The 22,637-nt window shown below is 43.5% G+C and overlaps 1 protein-coding gene across 1 annotated transcript in view; it reads right to left on the reverse strand.

Annotated features, from left to right (window-relative positions):
• LOC126248671 (nicolin-1-like) overlaps window positions 1–21,042 on the reverse strand; it is a 114,454-nt gene extending 93,412 nt beyond the window's left edge. The window contains exons 1-2 of the mRNA XM_049949902.1: window positions 20,910–21,042; window positions 14,807–14,989 (exon numbers count right to left, since the gene is read on the reverse strand). Coding sequence (XP_049805859.1) covers window positions 14,807–14,986 — 180 coding nt within the window. The 5' untranslated portion in view covers window positions 14,987–14,989; window positions 20,910–21,042. The remainder of the gene's footprint in view (window positions 1–14,806; window positions 14,990–20,909) is intronic.
• Window positions 21,043–22,637: the final 1,595 nt, after the last annotated feature.

Below are 22,637 nucleotides of genomic sequence, written 5' to 3' on the forward strand. Positions count from 1 at the left end.
TGTTTAGCGACGAAGCGTCATTCACCAACAGAGGTAACGTAAATCGGCATAATATGCACTTTTGGCAACGGAAAATCCACGATGGCTGCGACAAGCGGAACATCAGCGACCTTGGCAGGTTAATGTATGGTGCGTCATTATGGGAGGAAGGATAATTGGCCCCCATTTTATCGATGGCAATCTAAATTGTGCAATGTATGCTGATTTCCTACGTAATGATGCGAGGTGCCGGGGCTAGCAGTGTATTTGACACTAAATTCTTCTGGAATCTTCATATATAAAATATGCCCTAAGCCCCCCCCCCCCCTATTCCAACTCCGACTTTTGCTGTTGCACATGGATTAAAAAAGAAACGCGAACTGACTGTAATCGACCCTGTAAGTGGAGTAGAAAAGAGTTTGGCACCTGCAATAATTTAATTTGATAAATAAGTTAAATAAAGGAAAGTTTCATTAACGAAGTGAGAAATGATATGGTTGCTCTACCTATTAACAGAATGAAAGTTCTGTCCAAAATAACAATATGATTTATTATAACTCAAAATAATAAACAAAAACACATGAAACATTTACAATACATCACATTGGCTCAAATTGGATACTCAAATAAATGCTGTGAAGGTGAAGTTGTCCCTAAACTAGATTGTGACATTTATGACGAAGTGGTATGTGGAGCCAATTCCTTGCAACTCAAGTCTTAAGAGAGACACACAGCCAACCCAACATTAATTGCTGCTACAGTAGTGAGAATTCAGGCAATGAACACCCAAGACAAAACAAAGTTAGGAAAAGACGAGCAGGCGCGCTCTGCTTAGCTCTGATTATCACCTAAGAAAATCCCTATCTGCCAGAGCTGCGGACATACATTACCAAACTGTCTTCTTAACTCCAAGAACAAGATCTGGCGTACCGGAGGCGATGGCTGGTTGCTTCGACGTCCCGTCGTGGTGATGATAATGTCGCGAGTATAGCCCGAAACTAATTATCCTGGTCTGGTTGTTCCAGACTAAAGACTTCCTAGCAATACAGATGCGCCTCTGAGCGAGACGAAGAAGGCTCGCCACACAATCACTGAAGGTACAGTGGTTGATTTTAACAATCGAAGTCACACAGTAACTCCGATACAGTCAACTTTAGCCAAAACTGCTCAAGACAGACAATATAGGCCTCTTGTACGCAGAATGCTTAATTGCCAACTGTACTCGGAAAGTTACGTTGAAGTCGAAATTTCAGCAACTTCGTCAAACAGTTACAATTAAATAAAAGTATATTAGACAGCCAACGGAAGGCAGGCTGTCCAGAGCAGCGAGAGCTCAGTCTTGTAACCTACTCCGACAGAAAGGCGAGAGCCGACTCCCCACAAGAGCACCCGTACAAACCGAACACAGAACATTCCCGCCCCCACGAAAGTGGCCGTGGTTAACCGTTCCAATCAGCAACTCGAAAACCGGCGGAAAATTCCACTCTATTGCCGGAGCACTAACATTCCACCAATGGAGATTCTTGGCGCCAATTTCTGCGCCGATTTTGCTACGTCACGGAGCTATGCCCTGAGCATGCCAATCACAGTTACTATACGGCAGAAAACGCGGGAATTTGCGCGCCAAGACTGCTTGGGAACACAAGTCATTCCCACGCCTCGCTGGTACCCGCCAGAAAGTGTTTTCGCTTAGTTTCTGCGAAGTAACGGAACCTCTAGCCCTGCCGCTACTTCAGGCCCCTCCAGGCGTGTCTTTTGACAATGTCGGCGTCTGGAAAGCATTCACTCGACTCCCTCACACCCGTCAGCTTACCCTTTCAAGATCAGCAGAGCCCGCCTGTCACCGGACCTCCTGGGTGACGAGAGACGCTGCGTGGGAAGTCAGAGTGTGAAGGAATAGCAACTTTTCACCGCATGCAATTAGAGAGGAAAATCGTAAGATAGAAATATGAGAGGGGGCTCATGCCACCTCTCAATGTTCTACCGATGTTACTACACGATGTTTCACTGCATGACAGCATGGCAATGTACTTCCAACTTGATGGATGTCCAGCACATAGCTCGCGTGTGGTTGAAGCGGTATTGAATAGCATATTCCGTGACAGGTGGATTGGTTGTCGAAGCACAATACGATGGCCCGCACGTTCACCGGATCTGACGTCCCCGGATTTCTTTCTGTGGGGAAAGTTGAAGGATATTTGCTATCGTGATCCACCGACAACACCTGACAACATGCGTCAGCGCATTGTCAATGCATATGCGAACATTACGGAAGGCGAACTACTCGCTGTTGAGAGGAATGTCGTTACACGTATTGCCAAATGCATTGAGGTTGACGGACATCATTTTAAGCATTTATTAATGTGGTATTTACAGGTAATCACGCTGCAACAGCATGTGTTCTCAGAAATGATAAGTTCACAGAGGTACATGTATCACATTGGAACAACCGAAATTAAATGTTCAAACGTACCTACGTTCTGTATTTTAATTTAAAAAACCTACCTGTTACCAACTGTTCGTTAAAATTGTGAGCCATATGTTTGTGACTATTACAGCTCCATCTATCACAAAGCGAAAAAAGTGGTCCAACTAAAACATTCATATTTCTTTACGTACTACACGAATATGTAATAAAAATGGGGGTTCCTATTTTAAAAAACGCAGTTGACATCCGTTTGACGTATGGCAGCGCTATCTAGCGGGCCAACCATAGCGCCATCTGGTTTCCCCCTTCAAGCTAGACGAGTTTCGTTCTTTGTAGTTTTTTCGTTTGATGCTTATTTCGTGAGATATTTGGCCCGGTGACGATCAATGGACCACCCTGTATAGTCTAACCAGTTGTCAAACTCTTAGACTCGTACCGATCGAGATGTCGCAATGAGTGGTACACTCGACTTGTATTCGGGTGATGTTGGGTTCACACCACTGTCCGACCACCCTGATTAAAGATTTACTTTGATTTTCTAATTAAATCAAGACAGAGGCGTAAAGGTTCATTTGAAAATGGCACGGTTGATTTCCTTCTCCACTCGTTCACGATCAAAGCAAGTGCTCTGTCTCCAACAACATTGTCATCAGTTGTTCACTTTAGCCGCTTCGTTCCCTCGTTACACACTTGTGGACCTCCGTTCATTATTTTTTTCTCTGAAAATAGGCGTATTTTCCCGCTCATGGACCGACGGTCCACGAATGTGGACCTTCTAGTTCTTAGTTTTAAAACCAGAACACACCAACTTTCACGGAAAGATTTGTGTGTTAGTATGCAGAAAATGGTTACTTCTTTCTCTGCCTCGTGATGACTGGGTGTTGTGTGATGTCCTTAGGTTAGTTAGGTTTAAGTAGTTCTAAGTTCTAGGGGACTGATGACCATAGATGTTAAGTCCCATAGTGCTCAGAACCAATGGTTACTTCTACAAATCGAAAAGTTAAGTAAATAAATATTATGCCTGAATATTAAACTGGCAATCTGTATTTTTTCCCTAACGTTCACTAACTATTCTAGACGTTGAGAATTAATTCAGATTTGCATAAATTTTGTTCGTTGCTATGAAATAACACATTATCTGATGATTCTCGTACGTGGACCACAGATCATATTGCATATCTGCTTATTTCAATTTGGTTTTCGACAATGGAATACTGAAGTAACTATTGTTTCTAAACTCTACAGCAATGCATGAAATATTAACTGATGACAATTAGAAGCTCCTCTTAATGACAGCAGTACGAAATTACATGATTGGGAAGATTACGAAGTCTCGTTTTTGATTAAATATTGGCTTAATGAGCTTGATGAAAATGACTGGTAAACAATAAGAACATTAAGATGTCGGGACAGTAGCCGGAAGAAGAGGGCATCCTTCTGCAGTGAATTACTCTGACACTGAAGATGTAGATGATGTAGGAAATGTGAAAAAATTCAAGAAGAAGTTAGGTTTTACAGTGTTGGCGAACTACCAAATTTGTTGAGGCAAGGGATGTCACAAAATGCAGGAAACGTGGCTGTAATTCCAAGATAAGAGATGTGTGGAACGTATTTATGTATTGCGAAAAATAATGGTTTTTAAGCTTATCATAAAACATAAAAATTTACTTACTGACAGTAGCAAATTATTAGTTGCTAGAAATTATTGAATGATTATTATTTTCTTGTATTTATGAAGTATTTTAGAGCAACAGGCCGACCGGAGTGGCCGAGCGGTTCTAGGCGCTACAGTCTGGAACCGCACGACCGCTGCAGTCGCAGGTTCGAATCCTGCCTCGGGCATGTGTGTTTGTGATGTCCTTAGGTTAGTTAGGTTTAAGTAGTTCTAAGTTCTAGGGGACTGATGACCACAGCAGTTAAGTCCCATAGTGCTCAGAGCCATTTGAACCATTTTTTTAGAGCAACAATAAAAACGTGTATTGAAAATCATATATTTCCAAAATATTAACATTAAGAATCCTATTTTCTGTGTGCAAAAGCATATAGAGTTCACTGTTTCAAATAAAAAGTATATTTCTGAATAAAATGTTTTTAGTGAAGAAAGAGGAAAGAAAATAAAAAGCAAATACTTGTATGTTTTAACGATAAGTGAGACCTGAGGTCCAGGCTCGTACCACATTCATCCCAATGTCATTTAAAACAGGACAGGTCAAATGGCTCAGAGCACTATGGGACTTAACATCTATGGTCATCAGTCCCCTAGAACTTAGAACTACTAACCTAAGGACATCACACAACACCCAGTCATCACGAGGCAGAGAAAATCCCTGACCCCGCCGCGAATCGAACCTGGGAACCCGGGCGTGGGAAGCGAGAACGCTACCGCACGACCACGAGCTGCGGACTGGGACAGGTCATTCGGTTGCCTGGCTGTTGCCTTCTTATTATGACATAAGGAATACTCTACTGAAATGGGATGCACAGTTATATATCACAGTTATATACCACAGTTACTACTCTGGAACTTACTTCAAGCCTCGAAGTGGGAGTAATGCAACATCTAAATATGGCACGATCATACACTCCTGGAAATGGAAAAAAGAACACATTGACACCGGTGTGTCAGACCCACCATACTTGCTCCGGACACTGCGAGAGGGCTGTACAAGCAATGATCACACGCACGGCACAGCGGACACACCAGGAACCGCGGTGTTGGCCGTCGAATGGCGCTAGCTGCGCAGCATTTGTGCACCGCCGCCGTCAGTGTCAGCCAGTTTGCCGTGGCATACGGAGCTCCATCGCAGTCTTTAACACTGGTAGCATGCCGCGACAGCGTGGACGTGAACCGTATGTGCAGTTGACGGACTTTGAGCGAGGGCGTATAGTGGGCATGCGGGAGGCCGGGTGGACGTACCGCCGAATTGCTCAACACGTGGGGGCGTGAGGTCTCCACAGTACATCGATGTTGTCGCCAGTGGTCGGCGGAAGGTGCACGTGCCCGTCGACCTGGGACCGGACCGCAGCGACGCACGGATGCACGCCAAGACCGTAGGATCCTACACAGTGCCGTAGGGGACCGCACCGCCACTTCCCAGCAACTTAGGGACACTGTTGCTCCTGGGGTATCGGCGAGGACCATTCGCAACCGTCTCCATGAAGCTGGGCTACGGTCCCGCACACCGTTAGGCCGTCTTCCGCTCACGCCCCAACATCGTGCAGCCCGCCTCCAGTGGTGTCGCGACAGGCGTGAATGGAGGGACGAATGGAGACGTGTCGTCTTCAGCGATGAGAGTCGCTTCTGCCTTGGTGCCAATGATGGTCGTATGCGTGTTTGGCGCCGTGCAGGTGAGCGCCACAATCAGGACTGCATACGACCGAGGCACACAGGGCCAACACCCGGCATCGTGGTGTGGGGAGCGATCTCCTACACTGGCCGTACACCACTGGTGATCGTCGAGGGGACACTGAATAGTACACGGTACATCCAAACCGTCATCGAACCCATCGTTCTACCATTCCTAGACCGGCAAGGGAACTTGCTGTTCCAACAGGACAATGCACGTCCGCATGTATCCCGTGCCACCCAACGTGCTCTAGAAGGTGTAAGTCAACTACCCTGGCCAGCAAGATCTCCGGATCTGTCCCCCATTGAGCATGTTTGGGACTGGATGAAGTGTCGTCTCACGCGGTCTGCAAGTCCAGCACGAACGCTGGTCCAACTGAGGCGCCAGGTGGAAATGGCATGGCAAGCCGTTCCACAGGACTACATCCAGCATCTCTACGATCGTCTCCATGGGAGAATAGCAGCCTGCATTGCTGCGAAAGGTGGATATACACTGTACTAGTGCCGACATTGTGCATGCTCTGTTGCCTGTGTCTATGTGCCTGTGGTTCTGTCAGTGTGATCATGTGATGTATCTGACCCCAGGAATGTGTCAATAAAGTTTCCCCTTCCTGGGACAATCAATTCACGGTGTTCTTATTTCAATTTCCAGGAGTGTATGTGCAATACTTCCCTCGTGTAAAACTGGGAAATTAGGAAATCTATGAAACAATGTGTAGCCTAACGTTACTCATATGGTGACGACAGTTGCCAATCAACTGCAGGTACGGCTTTATCTGCTGTCGTGATAGCAGAAAAACGTCAGAAGAAACCTTCACCCGCCAAACAAGAAGCGGAAGAAAAAAAATTGGTGATAAAGACAGAAGGACAATAAAGAGGACTGTTACCTAGAAGAGTAGCGCCACGAAAGTGACTGCTGAACTTAAGATACGTTGAAACACAGCAATAACAAAACAGTGGGATGATAAATACAAAACAGAACATGCGCTGTAGAAATAAGGAAGGAAGATCAGAATTTAACGTCTCGTCGACTTTGCGACACTGAGCTCAAAAGGAGCACATTTCTTGATGCAGAAGAGACGGGAAGGGAATCGGCCGTGCCCTTTCAAAGGAATCATCCCGGCATTCGCGTTAAATGAGTTAAGGAGATCACAGCTAGACGGGGGATCTTATCTGCCACAGCCTAGGCAGATACAAAGCCAACATCCACCACATACCGAGCGAGGTGGTGCAGTGGTTAAGACACTGGACTCGCATTGGGGAGGACGATGGTTCAATCCCGCGTCCGGCCATCCTAATTTAGGTTTTCCGTGATTTCCCTAAATCGATTCAGGCAAATGCCGGGACGGTTCCTTTGAAAGGGCACGGCCGACTTCCTTCCCCATCTTTTACTAATCTGATGAGACCGATAACCTCGCAGTTTGGTCTCTTCTCCCGAAATTAACCCAACCCAACCACCACATTAGTACAATATTTATATGCATGCTAGCTACGGAGATGATGCAGAGATTGGAAAAATCTATGATAAGATTAAAGAAATTATTCATACAATCAAGAGAGATGAAAATATAATTGTGGTGGATGAGTGGAATTCGAAAGTGGAAAGACGGAAAAATATCTGATCTTGGACTGCGGGAACATAGTGAAAAGGAAAGCAGCCAGGTATAATTTTGCACGTAGCACAATTTAAAAGGATGTAGTATAGGTGGAAGAGGCTTGGAGACACCCGAAGGATTCAGATACATTACATAATGGTAAGACAGGGATTTATGAAGGTTATTTTAAACTGAGAAACATTTCTAGGACCAAAGGACCGAATGTGGATTCCGACCACAAGTTATTGGCTATAAACCGCAGATTAGAACTGACGAAATTGCTGAAAGGTATCTAGAAGATGTTGCCAGGATGAATTTAAGGAACCAGAGGTTGTTAAGTGTTCCGGTGGGAGCATTAGGCAAAGACTGTCAGAGACGGGGGAAATGAATTCAGTAGCAGACGAATGGGTAACTTTTGAGAGATTAAGTAGTGAAGGCAGCAGAACATTTGACAGTAAAAGACAAGCCCCAGCAGATATCCATGGATACTACGGTAGATATTTAATTGAATCGATGGAAGGAGAAAAAATATAAAAAGGCAGCAAATGAAGGAGGCAAACGAGACTTGCAGGAAGTGCAACATGGCAAGGCAGGAATGGCTATAGAACAAATTCAAAGCTATAGTAGCATGCATGACTACGGCGATATGAGAAGCAGCCGTATGCATATCTAGGATTTAGATGGCAAGCCAGTACTAAGCAAAGAAGGGAAGGCTAAAAGGCGGACGGAATATATAGAAATACTATGGAAAATCAAGAGGAAGTAGATGTTGATGAAATGAGAGATATTATACTGCGAGAAGAATTAGAGAGAGAACAGAAAGACCTAAATCGAAAGAAGGGACCTAGAATAGACGATGTTACACTAGAACTATTGAAATTCTTGACAAAAATATTACACTCGGTATTCAGCATATATGAGACAGGCGAAATACCCTCAGACTTCATGAGATGAAGAATGTAATAATTTTAATTCCAAATAAGTCAGGGGCTGAAAATCAATATACACTGAAGGGCCAAAGAAACTGGTATAGGCATGCGTATTCAAATACGGAGATATATAAACAGGCAGGATACGGCACTGCGGTCGGCAACGCCTACATAAGACAAAAAGTGCCTGGCGGAGTTGTTAGATCGGTTACTGCTGCTATAATAGCAGGTTATCAAGAGTTAACTGAATTTGAACGCCGTGTTATAGTCGGCGCACGAGCGATGGGACACAGCATCCCAGAGGTAATGATGAAATGGGGATTTTCCTGTAGGACCGTTTTACAAGTCTACCGTGAATATCAGGAATCCGGTAAAACATCAGATCTCCGACATCTCTGAGGCCCGAAAAAGATCCTGCAAGAACGGGACCAACGACGACTGAAGAGAATCGTTCAACGTGCCAGAAGTGCAATCCTTCCGCAAATTGTTGCAGATTTCAATGCTGAGCCATCACCAAGTGTCAGCGTGCGAACCATTCAACGGAACATCATCGATATGAGCTTTCGGAGCTGAAGGCTCATTCATGTACCCTTGATGACTGCACGACACAAAGCTTTACGCCTCACCTGGGCCTGTGAACACCAACATTGACTGTTGATGACTGGAAACATTTGCCTGGTCGGGCGAGTCTCGTTTCAAATTGTATCGAGCGGATGGACGTGTGCGAGTGTGAAGACAACCTCATGAATCCATTGACCCTGCGTGTCAGCAGGGGACTGTTCAAGCTGGTGGAGGCTCTGTAATGGTGTGGGGCGTGTGCAGTTGAGTGATATAGGAACCTTGATACGTCAAGATACGACTGTGACAGGTGACAAGAATATCAGCTCCTGTCTGATCACATGCATCCATCCATGCCCATTGTGCATTCCGAGGGACTTGGACAATTCCAGCAGGACAATGCAACACCCCACACGTCCAGAATTGTTACAGAGTGGCACGAGGAACACTCTTCTTAGTTTAAACGCGTCCGCTGGCCACCAAACTCCAAGACATGAACATTATTGAGCATGTCTGGGATGCCTGGAAACGTGCTGTTGAGAAGAGATCTCCACCCCCTTGTACTCTTACAGATTTATGGACATCCCTGCAGGATTAATGGTGTCAGGCCCTCCAGCACTACTTCAGACATTAGTCGAGTCCATGCCACGTCATGTTGCGGCATTTCTGCGTGCTCTCTGGGGCCTTACACGATATTAGGCAGGTGTACCAGTTTTTTGGCTCTTCAGTGTATGTTACAAAAGAAAGTGTACTAAGTGCGCGCCGCTGAAACGAGTCCTGGCACGGTCAAGGGAGTCATACGGTGTGGTAGCCATCTATCCCCCATCCAAGAAGAAGGGTCCCGTTTTTACCTGGAAGTCGTGCTTCTGAAGTTATAAGAGCTGTGAAGTTCCGCCCTCTAGAAATTTCTAGAACATTCCAGAACATTCGCGAGTATTCGTGAACATTCGAGAATATTCTAGAGTATTCGAGAGCATTCCACAAATTTTTAGAATGTTCTACATGTTCTGGAACGTTCGGGAATATTATGGAACATTCGGGAAGACTTCTGAATGTTCAATAACGTCCTGGAATATCCCAGATCATTGTGGAGCATTCCAGAACACTCGAATGTTGTGGAATGTTCTGGAACATTGTGGAACATTGGAAGCCTTTTTGGTATGTTCTTGAATTCGTCATTTGTGGGGCTACCCATTGGTGGGGGTATACAAAGCACGACTCGTCGTGGGTACGAACATCAGTTTCTTATCAGTACGAAGGGAGGAACCGAAAAAGTAGTGCAATGAATGAATAAAAACAAACAGTGAAGTGTGAGTAGTCATAGTGATACAGCGACTGAATATGAATCGAAAATAAACTGTGTAAAGTGTCCTTAGTGTGTTTGTTGACAAAAAGTTGATTTGATTTATATTTTAGACAGTGCCCAAGCGTAAAGCAGGAGGCGATCTTGCCAGTTCTGAAGCAAAACGGCGAATACGAAAAGAAAGGTGAAAAAGTGAAACCGACGAAGAGCGCGAAGCACGTTCAAGTTCCCAACGAACGAGAATAAGCACCGTGAGAAGCAGAGAAACCGAAGAACAACGAAATGAACTGATTGAAGAATCAAGAATTGCGACACAGTCTTACAATAAAAGATTGGGTACTCAAGCCAGCCATGAAAATATCACCCTACGAGAAGCGCGGACGAGAACTAGTAAACAGTAGAATCTAACAAATGAAGCATTTCACAGCGACCCGACGGAAGAATATAACAAACACAAACATGTCGTAATGGAAAAAATGGTTAAGACCTGTAAATTTTGCAACACGAAAAGATTCAGGAGACAAACACCAGGATTCTGTTGCTTGAATCGAAAAATTCGTTTACTAACTCCTTGAGCGAAGCTGGGTACCCCAGATACTTGTAAATATTGCTGAACCATCAATTTAGTAAGTTATGGTTGCAAAATACTGCCACGAATTATTTGCAGAAGAATGGGAAAAGAACTGATATAAGCCAACCTCAGGAAAGATCGGTTTGGGCTTCGGAGAAATGCGGGAACACGCAAGACAGTACTGACCCTACGACTTGTTACAAGATAGATTCTAGAAAGGAAAGCCTAGATTTGTAGCATTTTTAGATTTAGAGAAAGTTTTTGACGATATTTAATACATTAGATGAAATTCTGACGGTAGCAGGCATAAAATAAAGGGAGCGAAAGGCTGTTTTCAATCTGTACAGAAACCGGAGTGCAGTCATAACAGTACAAGGATATGAAAGGGAGGTAATGGAGATGGTAGTTGGCCAGGGAGTGAGACAGGATTGCAGACTGTTCCAGATGTTATTTGGTCTGTACATTGAACAAGCTGTGGAGAAAATCAAGGTCAACATTCGGAATGAATTAAAGTGCAGGGAAAATAAATTAAAACTCTGAGAATTGCCGATGACAAGGTAATTCTGTTAGACGGCAAAAGGCCTGGAAAAGCAGTCGAATTGAATGGATAATGTCTTCAAAAACGGTTATACATGAACATTAACAAAAATATAACACGGGTAATGGAATGTAGTCGATTTAAATCAGACGGTGCTGAGGGAAATATATTAGGAAATGGGATTTTCAAGTGGTAGTTGTGTACTGTCATTTAGGCAGCAAATTAATTGACTATGGGGAGTGGCCGCGCGGTTAGAGGCGCCATGACACGGATTGCACGGTCCCTCACACCCGAGGTTCGAGTCCTCCCTCGGACATGCGAGTGTGTGTTGTTCTTAGCATACGTTAGTTAAAGTTACTTTAAGTAGTGTGTAAGTCTAGTGACCGATGACCTCAGCAGTTTGGTCCCTTAGGAATTCACACACATTTGAATATTTTTTAATTGACGATGGCTGTAGTAGAGAAGACGGAACATCTTCCGCCCGATACAATATCAAATGCTCAAAACGTCATTAGTTTGGCTTTATTCCAGTCTGATAGCTGCAATGGTACCCAACGGTAACACGGTTTTCAATAGGCCATTTCTTTCTCCTTATTGTTACTTCATCCCTCTCTCCCCACATTGGCGGGGACTGGGCTGTCAGTGGATGCAAGTCGTCGCCCTTCAGTCATTTGACAGTAATAATTTTAAAACATATTAGAAAATGGGACATTGTATAAAACTGGACATTACCCGGTAGTCCAATGTGTGCCAAGGAAGTTGAGCTGATGTGCAGTCTGTCTCATATGAATGTGACGATTCGTTTGATCCAATGTTTCGGAGACGGACAGGTTGCTCGCCTCGCATATGTGTTCTGCCTTTAAAACATTCCTCGTACCAAAACCACACCTGTTTTTGTGACATTACACTCTCTCCGGAAACTTTCATTAGATGGCGATGAATTATAGCTGGGGATGTTTTCATTACAAGCTAAAATTTTATATAGTGGGTGATCAAAAAGTCAGTATAAATTTGAAAACTGAATAAATCACGGAATAATGTAGATAGAGAGGTACAAATTGACACACATGCTTGGAATGACATGGGGTTTTATTAGAACCAAAAAAATACAAAAGTTCAAAAAATGTCCGACAGATGGCGCTTCATGTGATCAGAATAGCAATAATTAGCATAACAAAGTAAGACAAAGCAAAGATGATGTTCTTTACAGGAAATGCTCAATATGTCCATCATCATTCCTCAACAATAGCTGTAGTCGAGGAATGATGTTGTGAACAGCACTCTAAAGCATGTCCGGAGTTATGGTGAGGCGTTGGCGTCGGATGTTGTCTTTCAGCATCCCTAGAGATGTCGGTGGATCACGATACACTTGCGACTTCAGGTAACCCAAAGCCAATAATCGCACGGACTGAGGTCTGGGGACCTGGGAGGCCAAGCAAGACGAAAGTGGCGGCTGAGCACACGATCATCGCCAAACGACGCGCACAAGAGATCTTTCACGCGCCATCTGTCGGACATTTTGTGAACTTAGTGACTTTTTGATCACCCTGTATATTACATTTCGAATTTCTCTCGCCGACCATGTATCCGTCAACATCTCAGTCATGTAACTCCGTCTCCAATGATCCCATTGTCGACGGAACGTTAAACATTGATCTGGCTTCCTTTTATTATCTTGAAACCGCTACCTCCATCTATCGTGGCGTTTGAAAAAGTTGTTCGTCTCTTCTCTCTAGACATGGAATTTTGATTCGCATAGAGTATTTATACATTCATGAGAACTCTTATTACCTTACTTACTGAAGCATCCTCGCAGCTCATCTTCAGTTCTAAGCATCCTACAGTTTATGGTTTCTATATGGAGTGTTGTACGAGGGTATGCTGGAAAGTAATGTCTCCGAATTTTTATGGGAAAACTCTTACAGTTTTCTAAATAAAACAAAAGTTGGTAACATTCTACATACTTATTCTTCATGTCTACATATTTGCAGCCCACTGCCGCTTGAGGACTCCGAACTGTGCCGTTTAACATGGCTATGAGTAACATAAGTATGTCGACGCTTGAGTAATAGCGTGCTGTAATCGAGTTTCTAATTCGAAGAGTTAGTCTACACATGGAGCACCCTCTCATTCAGCATGACAATGCCAGACACACACAAGCGCTGCGACATCTGCAACAATCCGACGCCTTGGGTTCATGTCATCTGTCATCCTCCACACAGTCCCATCCGATTTTTATCTGTTCTTAAAGAATACCTTTGAGGACTTCACTTTGATAGTGATGAGGCAGTGTAAACCGGTCAGGGTAGCCGCGAGTGCTAACGCGCTGCTTGCTGGACTCGGGTAGGCGAGCCGGCGGATTAACAACGAGGGCCGATGTGCCAGCCAGCCTGCATGTGGTTTTTAGGCGGTTTTCCACATCCCGCTACGTGAATACCGGGCTGGTCCCCATGTTCCGCCTCAGTTACACGGCTCGCAGACATCTGAACAGATTCGCACTATTCCATGGATTACACTCGGCGCAGACAGTTGGGGTACACTAATTCCGTCCCGGGGGGTACGAGGTGGCGGCAGGAAGGGCATCCGGCCACCCCTTAACCATTAACATGCCAAATCCGATTAACGATGGCTGACACTGCGTAACTGCAGGACAAGGCTCAAGCGATAGATAATGATGAAGCAGTGTTAAGTGGAAGTGAGGTTGTGGCTCCATCAATAAAGTCAAATATTCTATAGTGTCGGTATCAACAAACTGGTCTCTCGTTGGGAGAAATGAGTTCGTCACCAGGGCGACTATGTTGAGAAATAAATATATAGACATGAAGAATAAAGAGGTAGACAGTTAGTAACGTTTGTTTCACACAAAAAGCTTTACGAATTAGTTGATTTTTTTCTGTAGCAAGTAATGTGATTTCTCTGGAAGTGTGTAGACATCTTCTCTCGATGTTGTCTGTGATTGGGAATGCAGAACAGCGCTTCTGTGAGTGGTCATCAAACTGAAGACTGCTTTGGTCGATAGGACTATAGTGTGAAGGCTTAAGATGTACCATGAGATTGGCACGTTGACCACCCTTTCTCTGTTTCATCTGCTGGAACCTATCTGGCTTGGGAGGTCTTTCCAGTGACTTTACCAGTGCCAGTGTTTCTCACAGCTTCATGTGATCATGCAAACTGCTTCGCCCTCGTGGTCAGCGCTATGATAATGAGGCGTCCTCTGGAGAGGTAATTCGTTGTAGGTCTATACCTGCTAGATTTCTGACACTACATGCTAAATCAATAAGGTCTACATTAGTTAGCTACTCTAAAGTAGGTGAGAAATACTGGCAAAACTGAATCTCTAGGGGCGAGTCGCAGATTGTCCTGGATAGTTCAGTTGATTAGAGCATTGCCAGCGAAAGACACACAGTTTAATCTGTCAGGACGTTTCCCTAATGCAGAATGAAAAATTCGCTCACGACGGTGTACGGCCTTTTGGTTGTTTTACTTAACCAGTAAAAACCGCTATTAATCAAAAGAAATTCTAATGAAGAAATACTGAAGTGGCGAAAAAAGAGCGTACTTGTGAGGGGCCCTGGAACTGCAGCTCTAACACAGAACAGCCGTGGCTGGTGACTTGCTCTTCATCGAGGCTTACTGCAATCGGCCCCTTAACGCTGAACTCTACAGTTTCTCTTGATTGGCGCTGTGTTCTGTTCCCTTGCCCTGTGTTTGATGGCTGCCTTCTATTGCTGTGCTCCATGACCTTGAACAGAAATTATAATATAAAGATTAATTTTTTGAGTACATTTTGTAAATTAATTTAAATGACTACTTAGTCTTCATATTAATTCTGAGACGACATGCAGCAGTATACACAGCTGAATTAAAACTTATGTAGGTGTGACTGAAATAAAACAACTTATGTGTCTAGGTCTTATATACGTCATAAACTGAATCTTCACAACGACAATTAGAGCAAGAAAAAAGTTAATCTATTGTAATTGTCTATTTATAAACACATAAATAAAACTCTACGAATTCTTGGTCAAATTGAGGTGAAGTTGACCACCTGAGAAACCTGAGGTGAAGTTGGCCGTCTTTCCTGGAGCAGTTCTTTCATTAACAGACGTCCGTTAACGCAGCAAGAATATCACCTAATGAACACAGCAAAAGTGTGACACAGCGGAGACACCAACAACTGTCTCTGTTAGTCTAGAGGTGGAGTGAGAAAGTCTTTGTTGCAAGTGTCTGATGTTAACTTATAAATGTGTCACGTAGCCCGCTGTTCTGTTTGTTGTATCATACAGTTTCGATCGTAGGAGTTGTCAGGATGAAAATGCCACAGGTGTTCGAAAACAAATCGGATGAATTGAAGAAATCTAGCATGAATGTTTCAGAACTGTGTATCGTAGAAAGTTTAAAAGAAGAAAATGGGCATTAACAAGTCTAAGCGAGTGTATAAAATTCGTAAAGGAACCCTGATAAACAGAATTCATGGTCGTCATGATAAAACGCAAGGCAATCATTCAGTATTTAGTGCTAAAGAAGAAGAAGCTCTACTGATGGGACTTCTAGGTTGTGAAGACAGGGGATTTCCGCTTTCCTTCCACGGATCTTCGATACATAGCGAAGTCACTCCTTGGTAGGAAAGGCGCTCAGTCAAAATTTACGCACGGTTTTCCGGATCTTGATTGGACAAGAAGCTTCACGTCCTGACAAAAAGATCAAATCTGTGTGCAGCTCAGTAACAATAAAAAGATGGCTATAGTTGGTGAGGATCACTAATGTGTCAGATGTCCATCACGAACTTGCAGAGACAATGGATAGGTTTGAAGTTCACATGTCAGATTCAACGTTCATAGATAACGTTTTCTTATGTGTATTTCTTCGGAATTTCATTAAGGAAATTTGTTATCACATTGTTTTGTCCTAAAACTTTCTTTATGAAGTTATGAATAAAATTTAATTATTATACCAGATTTATTACCTGTTATTGATAAAGTTTCAGAACATTTAAAGTCACCCTAGAGTCTTAAACAATCTGCATTTATGACATAACAGATAATCGGTAAAATTCATACCCACGTGGGGTGAAGTTGAACCACCCAGTTTTTTTTAATTATCCTATCTGTTAGAGCAGAAGATAGTAAAAACCAAAAATTTTATTACTACAGCTCAATACCCCTTTTCTGAAAGAAAAAACAATATATTAATTTTATTGGTTTCAGAAACACTTAACTGTTAAGTCCAAAATCAATCAGCTTCACCCCATTTGACAGTACAGAGTCGAAGATAAAAAAAGCGGGGCTCCTGCGTAACCTATGAAAAAAACGACAGGTTAAAAAAGTTTTAAGGAGGGGAAGGAACTAACGCAAACTTGTGCGGATCCTAAAGAATCGAATTTTGTAAGCGACAACAATTAGATAGTAAAAGATATTTGGTAAGTACACGACTATTGGCAATCCTCCGTGAGAACACTTTATCTAATTTTCTCGTCGAGGTCATTTCATGAGATATAAGCGGGAGTAAGAAATATGATGCCTAATAAGTCTTCTCTCTTGAAATTTAACATTTATCCTCCGCTTTCCCTAGGTGATCGTTCCAATTTAAGTTATTCGTAATTGTAATCCGTAAGTAGTTAGTTGAATTTACAGCCTTTAGATTTGTCTGATTTATCTTGTAACCGACATTTAGCGGATTCCTTTTGATACTCATGTGAATGACTTCAAATTTTTCATTAGTTAGAGTGAATTTCCACTTTTTGCATCATACAGATATCTAGTCTACATCAATTTTTAATTCGTTGTAAGTATCTGATTACTTTACAAGATGTTAAATGACAGCATCATCTGCGAACAATCTAAGAGGGGTGTTCAGGTTGTCTCTAAACCGTTTGTGTAGGTCAGGAACACCAGAGGGCCCGTAACACTTCCTTGGAGAATGTCACATATTGCTACCGTTTTACTCGATGGCTTTCCGTCAGTTACTACGAACTGTAACCTTACTGATAGGAAATCTTGAATCCAGTCGCGCAATGAACACAATAGCCCATAGACACACAATTTGATTAGAAGACACTTGTGAGTAACGGGCCAAAAGCTATCTGGAAATCTAAAAATATGGAATCTCACACTCCTGTCGATAGGACTTCTTATATCGTGAGGATAAAGTGCTAGTTGTGTTTTACAAGAACGATATCTTTTAAATCCGTGTTGGCTATTTGTCAATAAATCGTTGTCTTGCAGGTAATTCATAATGTTCAAACACAGTATATACACTCCTGGAAATGGAAAAAAGAACACATTGACACCGGTGTGTCAGACCCACCATACTTGCTCCGGACACTGCGAGAGGGCTGTACAAGCAATGATCACACGCACGGCACAGCGGACACACCAGGAACCGCGGTGTTGGCCGTCGAATGGCGCTAGCTGCGCAGCATTTGTGCACCGCCGCCGTCAGTGTCAGCCAGTTTGCCGTGGCATACGGAGCTCCATCGCAGTCTTTAACACTGGTAGCATGCCGCGACAGCGTGGACGTGAACCGTATGTGCAGTTGACGGACTTTGAGCGAGGGCGTATAGTGGGCATGCGGGAGGCCGGGTGGACGTACCGCCGAATTGCTCAACACGTGGGGCGTGAGGTCTCCACAGTACATCGATGTTGTCGCCAGTGGTCGGCGGAAGGTGCACGTGCCCGTCGACCTGGGACCGGACCGCAGCGACGCACGGATGCACGCCAAGACCGTAGGATCCTACGCAGTGCCGTAGGGGACCGCACCGCCACTTCCCAGCAAATTAGGGACACTGTTGCTCCTGGGGTATCGGCGAGGACCATTCGCAACCGTCTCCATGAAGCTGGGCTAAGGTCCCGCACACCGTTAGGCCGTCTTCCGCTCACGCCCCAACATCGTGCAGCCCGCCTCCAGTGGTGTCGCGACAGGCGTGAATGGAGGGACGAATGGAGACGTGTCGTCTTCAGCGATGAGAGTCGCTTCTGCCTTGGTGCCAATGATGGTCGTATGCGTGTTTGGCGCCGTGCAGGTGAGCGCCACAATCAGGACTGCATACGACCGAGGCACACAGGGCCAACACCCGGCATCGTGGTGTGGGGAGCGATCTCCTACACTGGCCGTACACCACTGGTGATCGTCGAGGGGACACTGAATAGTGCACGGTACATCCAAAGCGTCATCGAACCCATCGTTCTACCATTCCTAGACCGGCAAGGGAACTTGCTGTTCCAACAGGACAATGCACGTCCGCATGTATCCCGTGCCACTCAACGTGCTCTAGAAGGTGTAAGTCAACTACCCTGGCCAGCAAGATCTCCGGATCTGTCCCCCATTGAGCATGTTTGGGACTGGATGAAGCGTCGTCTCACGCGGTCTGCACGTCCAGCACGAACGCTGGTCCAACTGAGGCGCCAGGTGGAAATGGCATGGCAAGCCGTTCCACAGGACTACATCCAGCATCTCTACGATCGTCTCCATGGGAGAATAGCAGCCTGCATTGCTGCGAAAGGTGGATATACACTGTACTAGTGCCGACATTGTGCATGCTCTGTTGCCTGTGTCTATGTGCCTGTGGTTCTGTCAGTGTGATCATGTGATGTACCTGACCCCAGGAATGTGTCAATAAAGTTTCCCCTTCCTGGGACAATGAATTCACGGTGTTCTTATTTCAATTTCCAGGAGTGTATTACAAAATCCTGCTGCAAATTGACGTTAGTGAAATGGGTCTGCAGTTCAGCGGATTACTCCTATATTTTTTTTAGGTATTGGTGTGACTTTTACAACTTTCTAGTCTTTCGACGAGCGAGTGGTAGTAAATCAATGTTAAGTATGGAGCTGTTGTATCAGCATACCTAAATCATATAAAATCTGGACCGGAGGACTTGCCTTTATTGAGTGATTTAAGCTGCTTCGCTACACCGAGCATATCTACGTGTAACTTATTCATGTTGTCAATTATTGTTGCTTCGAATTCTGGAATATTTATTTCGTTTTCTTTGGTGAAGAAATTTTGGAAAACCGTGTCTAGTAACTCTGCTTTAGTGGAGCTGTTATCATGCAGTGAAGGTAGCTTCTATTTCGAACGATTTAAGGTGAAACGAACACATTAAATTTAGCTTTGCGGAAGGCAGAGGGCACAGATGACAGATTCGAAGCATATGGATAATCTTAAGAAAGTGTAATCCACCCGCGAAGGAGGGTGCTTACAAAAACCCTCTTTCGACCATCTCTTGAATATTCTCCGTCGTCTGGGACCATTACCAAGTAGGATTAACGAAAGGGATACGGAAGGTCCAAAGGAAAGCTGTCAGCTTCGTCTCAGATTTGTTTAGTCAGTGCGAATTAGTCACAACAGCGTTCGATAAATTTCAGTGGAGACGATATAAGGGAGTATCTGTGCATCCGCGACCCCCTTACTCTCAAAATTCCGAAGTCAGACATTCCAACACGAATCACGAGACAAATTTCTTACCTCTCTTATAGTATATCGTGTAAAGAGTACAATAGGGGCAGGCATTCTTTCTCCACGTGCATCGTCCGATAATGGAACGCACACGCAAGGGAAAATAATTCTGGTACACACGGCACGGTGAATGTCGGAGTGCAGATGCAGATCTAGAAGTTTCCACAGTGCAACCACACATATAACTTACACGGCAGAGCTAGAAATCACGAAACAATATGAGAACACTATGATTCGCATGAGAATGGTTCATGCATCCTTCAGGAGGCAAAGAAAAGGGGATAAAAACGCAAAAAATAAATTAAAATGAGGTATTGGTCTACGATCTATGAACTGAAGGAGCTTTCGTAAGACATAACTATAAGAAGTTGACGTATCAAGAAACATAAGTTATTCTGATGTGAATATCCAGCTTCTCGTAAACAGACGAACTGCAAGCTGTCAAGTAAAGCCGACTAATTACATATACAGAATTCTTAAACACTAAAATCGAGCAAGGGACCTTAGTTTCTTTTATGTCTTACAATTGGTAACTTTTTCTGTCATGCAATATACGGTTTAAGTATTTCAAGAGTAAGGAGTGGACTATAAACTATGCTAAGAAAAGTGGAATGCGTCATTCGTCTAGTGTGATCTAACTGCACTCAGATACCTCGTACTTAAATATCATATGATATCAATATATCTTTTTCTGTTCGTACGTTATTTGTAAAATGCATAAATGTAGACGCCATTTTTTGTGATTGTCTTGTTGATAACGTATTACATCTACATAACTAAAAACACTGAATCTTAAGTGGAGGCTGCCCTGTATGAAATAAGAAGGCGAAAGGTGCAAATAAAATTGAAGCGAAAACGTTTTGATTAGCTACTGTAAACAAACAAAACTGCTGTGTAATATCTACACTAAACACATCAGAGGAAAAACAGTTTAAAGACAAAATCGATTCGACTCTGTGACTTAAATCAGCACATTGTAAACTGCTTGTCAGCCCTTCAGCGGACATGCAAGTGCATAGTTGGATCGATACTGTGGTTTAATAGGTAGACTGTAAACTTGCTAGGCACTCAATTACAGTCAGTGCTTTGTGAATGTTAATTGTTAAACGTTAAGGTCTGCATTGTTCTACCTCGCCTTGCCGTTTCGTCGACGCTGACATTCAAATAATTTTCGCTGCTTAGTATCCTACCTCCATATTCACCATACCTGTATCTTGACTGAGACTGTCTTATCGTCTTGATTATTCTAGAAGTCTTCATGAATTTGAAACCGGATCAACGTTTGATATGAAAGCAATTTTTGGCAGCTAAAACAATCAGTACTGCTCGATGTTCAGCCCACGCTACGGGCGTAAACACGTTTGGTTGCCACGGCTACAAACGCACGTCAGTTCAAAGACCTCTCCCTCATCGTGCGGAATAAACTCCAGATTAACTTCGATTTCTTCGCTTGTGGAAGCATGTAGGCAACCGTTGTCCCCCAAACCATCAGAAATGGTACAGAGAGGAGGCAAGTGATACCAGCGCCACTCATTAACAGTGGTACTACGTGGTTTCTCTAAAATACACCGAAGCTCTTAGAAGCTTCCATAAACGTCTCAGAAGTTTGCATATTACTCTGAGCGACAGTATGGTACGGAACAAGTAAAAATTTTAAATTTTGCTACTGGAGAAGATTCTGAGGCAATCTAAACACCGTTAAGATGATACACTATCATTATTTTAAAACAGAAACGTGTAATAAAAAACCATGTAATATTTTTTGAATCTTCAGGAAAAAATGTTTTACGCATTCGTCCCATGACAGAGATTTAGTTTTTGTAGCGTATCTCCAGATAGAGTGCTATCATGGAAAGCACTGAAAAATGCACGTACTTTGCCATCAGGTCAAGGGGACAACGGGATTACGAAGCAGGTTGATGTGTCATTGTATGTCGATAGCACCACTGAATTTCAGTACGGAGGGATATGTTATTAGCACTGTGTTCCATCAGTCGTTACTGTAGGACTTCCAAATAGGCACTGTCGTTTCTCGTTCAAGTAGCTCGTCAAGTCATCTCAGTTAGTTGAATGATAACTCGTTAGTCGTCCAATCACGGAAAAATTTTCACTGGTCACTGCAAGGGATCGAATTCGGACCACCAGCGTTGTAACACAAACACACACACACACACACACACACACACACACACACACAAACAGATTCACGTGTTTGACATAAGTCAACATTATACAAAAATCAGACTACAGCTAAAAAGGAACCGAATAAAGAACGTTAAATGAACTTTCTTCTTGCAGCCAGAATTCATTCTATTTGACTAAAAGCTATTATGCTTTTATATCATTAGTTAAACACAGGATTAATAGAGTAGGAATAACACCCTTCATTTGTATTATGGCCATTTATTTTATACGCTAGAGGTAGCTTACACCACTTTGTTTTAGCATCCAAATTTCCAAGGAAAGTGATTTTTCAGAAGACTCCCATTTCACGACGATCTCCCAACAGAGGAGAAATGTGTTTGTAATAGATCAGATAAAGTTATTTATGGTTGGGTATTTTGTACGACAACTACATTACTGTCCATTAAAATTGCTACACCACGAAGAAATGCAGATGATAAACGGGTATTCATTGGACAAATATATTATACTAGAACTGACATGTGATTAGATTTTCACGCAATTTGGGTGCGTAGATTCTGAGAAATCAGTACCCAGAACAATCACCTCTGGCCATAGTAACGGCCTTGATAGACCTGGACATTGAGTCAAACAGAGGTTGGATGGCGTGTACAGGTACAGCTGCCCATGCAGCTTCAACACGATACCACAGTTCATCAAGAGTAGTGACTGGCGTATTGTGACGAGCCAGTTGCTCGGCCACCATTGACCAGACGTTTTCAATTGTTGAGCGATATGGAGAATGTGTTGG

The sequence above is a fragment of the Schistocerca nitens genome, chromosome 3 (assembly GCF_023898315.1).
Source record: "Schistocerca nitens isolate TAMUIC-IGC-003100 chromosome 3, iqSchNite1.1, whole genome shotgun sequence".
NCBI lineage: Eukaryota > Metazoa > Arthropoda > Insecta > Orthoptera > Acrididae > Schistocerca > Schistocerca nitens.